Source organism: Eriocheir sinensis, chromosome 36, assembly GCF_024679095.1.
Source record: "Eriocheir sinensis breed Jianghai 21 chromosome 36, ASM2467909v1, whole genome shotgun sequence".
Taxonomy (NCBI): Eukaryota; Metazoa; Arthropoda; class Malacostraca; order Decapoda; family Varunidae; genus Eriocheir; species Eriocheir sinensis.
In genome coordinates this window covers 17,647,848-17,648,908 of record NC_066544.1, presented here as the reverse complement: position 1 = coordinate 17,648,908, position 1,061 = coordinate 17,647,848, and the positions used below count along the sequence as shown (strand labels likewise).

At 34.3% G+C, this 1,061-nt stretch overlaps 1 protein-coding gene across 1 annotated transcript in view; it reads right to left on the bottom strand.

The window, feature by feature from the left end:
• LOC127007963 (uncharacterized) overlaps positions 1-644 on the bottom strand; it is a gene marked incomplete at its 3' end in the record, with an annotated part of 29,789 nt that extends 29,145 nt beyond the window's left edge. The window contains 1 exon segment of the mRNA XM_050879510.1: positions 438-644. Coding sequence (XP_050735467.1) covers positions 438-486 — 49 coding nt within the window.
• Positions 645-1,061: the final 417 nt, after the last annotated feature.

The following is a 1,061-nucleotide window of genomic DNA, read 5'->3' as shown; positions in this document are numbered from 1 at the left end:
CAATGCTAATATATATATATATATATATATATATATATATATATATATATATATATATATATATATATATATATATATATATATATATATATATATATATATATATATATATATATATATATATATATATATATATATATATATATATATATATATATATATATATATATATATATATATATATATATATATATATATATATATATATATATATATATATATATATATATATATATATATATTTATATATATATATATATATATATATATATATATATATATATATATATATATATATATATATATATATATATATATATATCCACCACGCAACTGTCTTTCTTTTCCTTCGCCAATACAAATAATCAATGTCTTCCTCGTGCTTTACTATACGTAGATTGAAGAGGAGCGGGGGGGGGGAGGGGCCGCTAACTAACCTGCTCCGGCCAGGGTTGCCAGCACAGCGATGGTCACCAGCAGCCTCATGATGGCCCACCGACCACCGCAGGGCCACTCCTTTGCGCTGCAGACTGCCTGGCCACGATGCAAACCACTTATCAAGAGACGCACAAGGGACACGCGGCTGCAGGCTGATGTACGCGACACTCAGTAACGCCAGGGAGCTACTAGCGGGCCGTGGTACCACCCCGGGGTTATATCGGGCTGACCAGGGCAAGGTCCAGGCCACTGAGGTAGTCCTGGAGATGCAGCAGTTACGCCTCTTATCTGTCTGGGTACGGCGGCCTCGATTTTAGGCTCATGTGGAGCTTAGCACGGCGGGGCGGCGGCGGCCCCTCGCGTGCGTGTATGCAGGGTGGATTGGTTTAAGCCAATGGTTTAAACCAAGTGGTTTAAACCATGTTTTCTTTTGGTTTGTTTTTTTAAATAAACCCAATGTTTTTTTGTTTTGTTTTGTTCAATATCGGTCATTGTATTTTAAACTTTGAATGTGGTTCATGGAATTTCAGGTATTCAGGGTAATACATAATTATTTTAGTGTTTTATGATATTTATTTTATAAGACTTCAAGCATTGTAATATTCAACATAGGAGAATTTTAT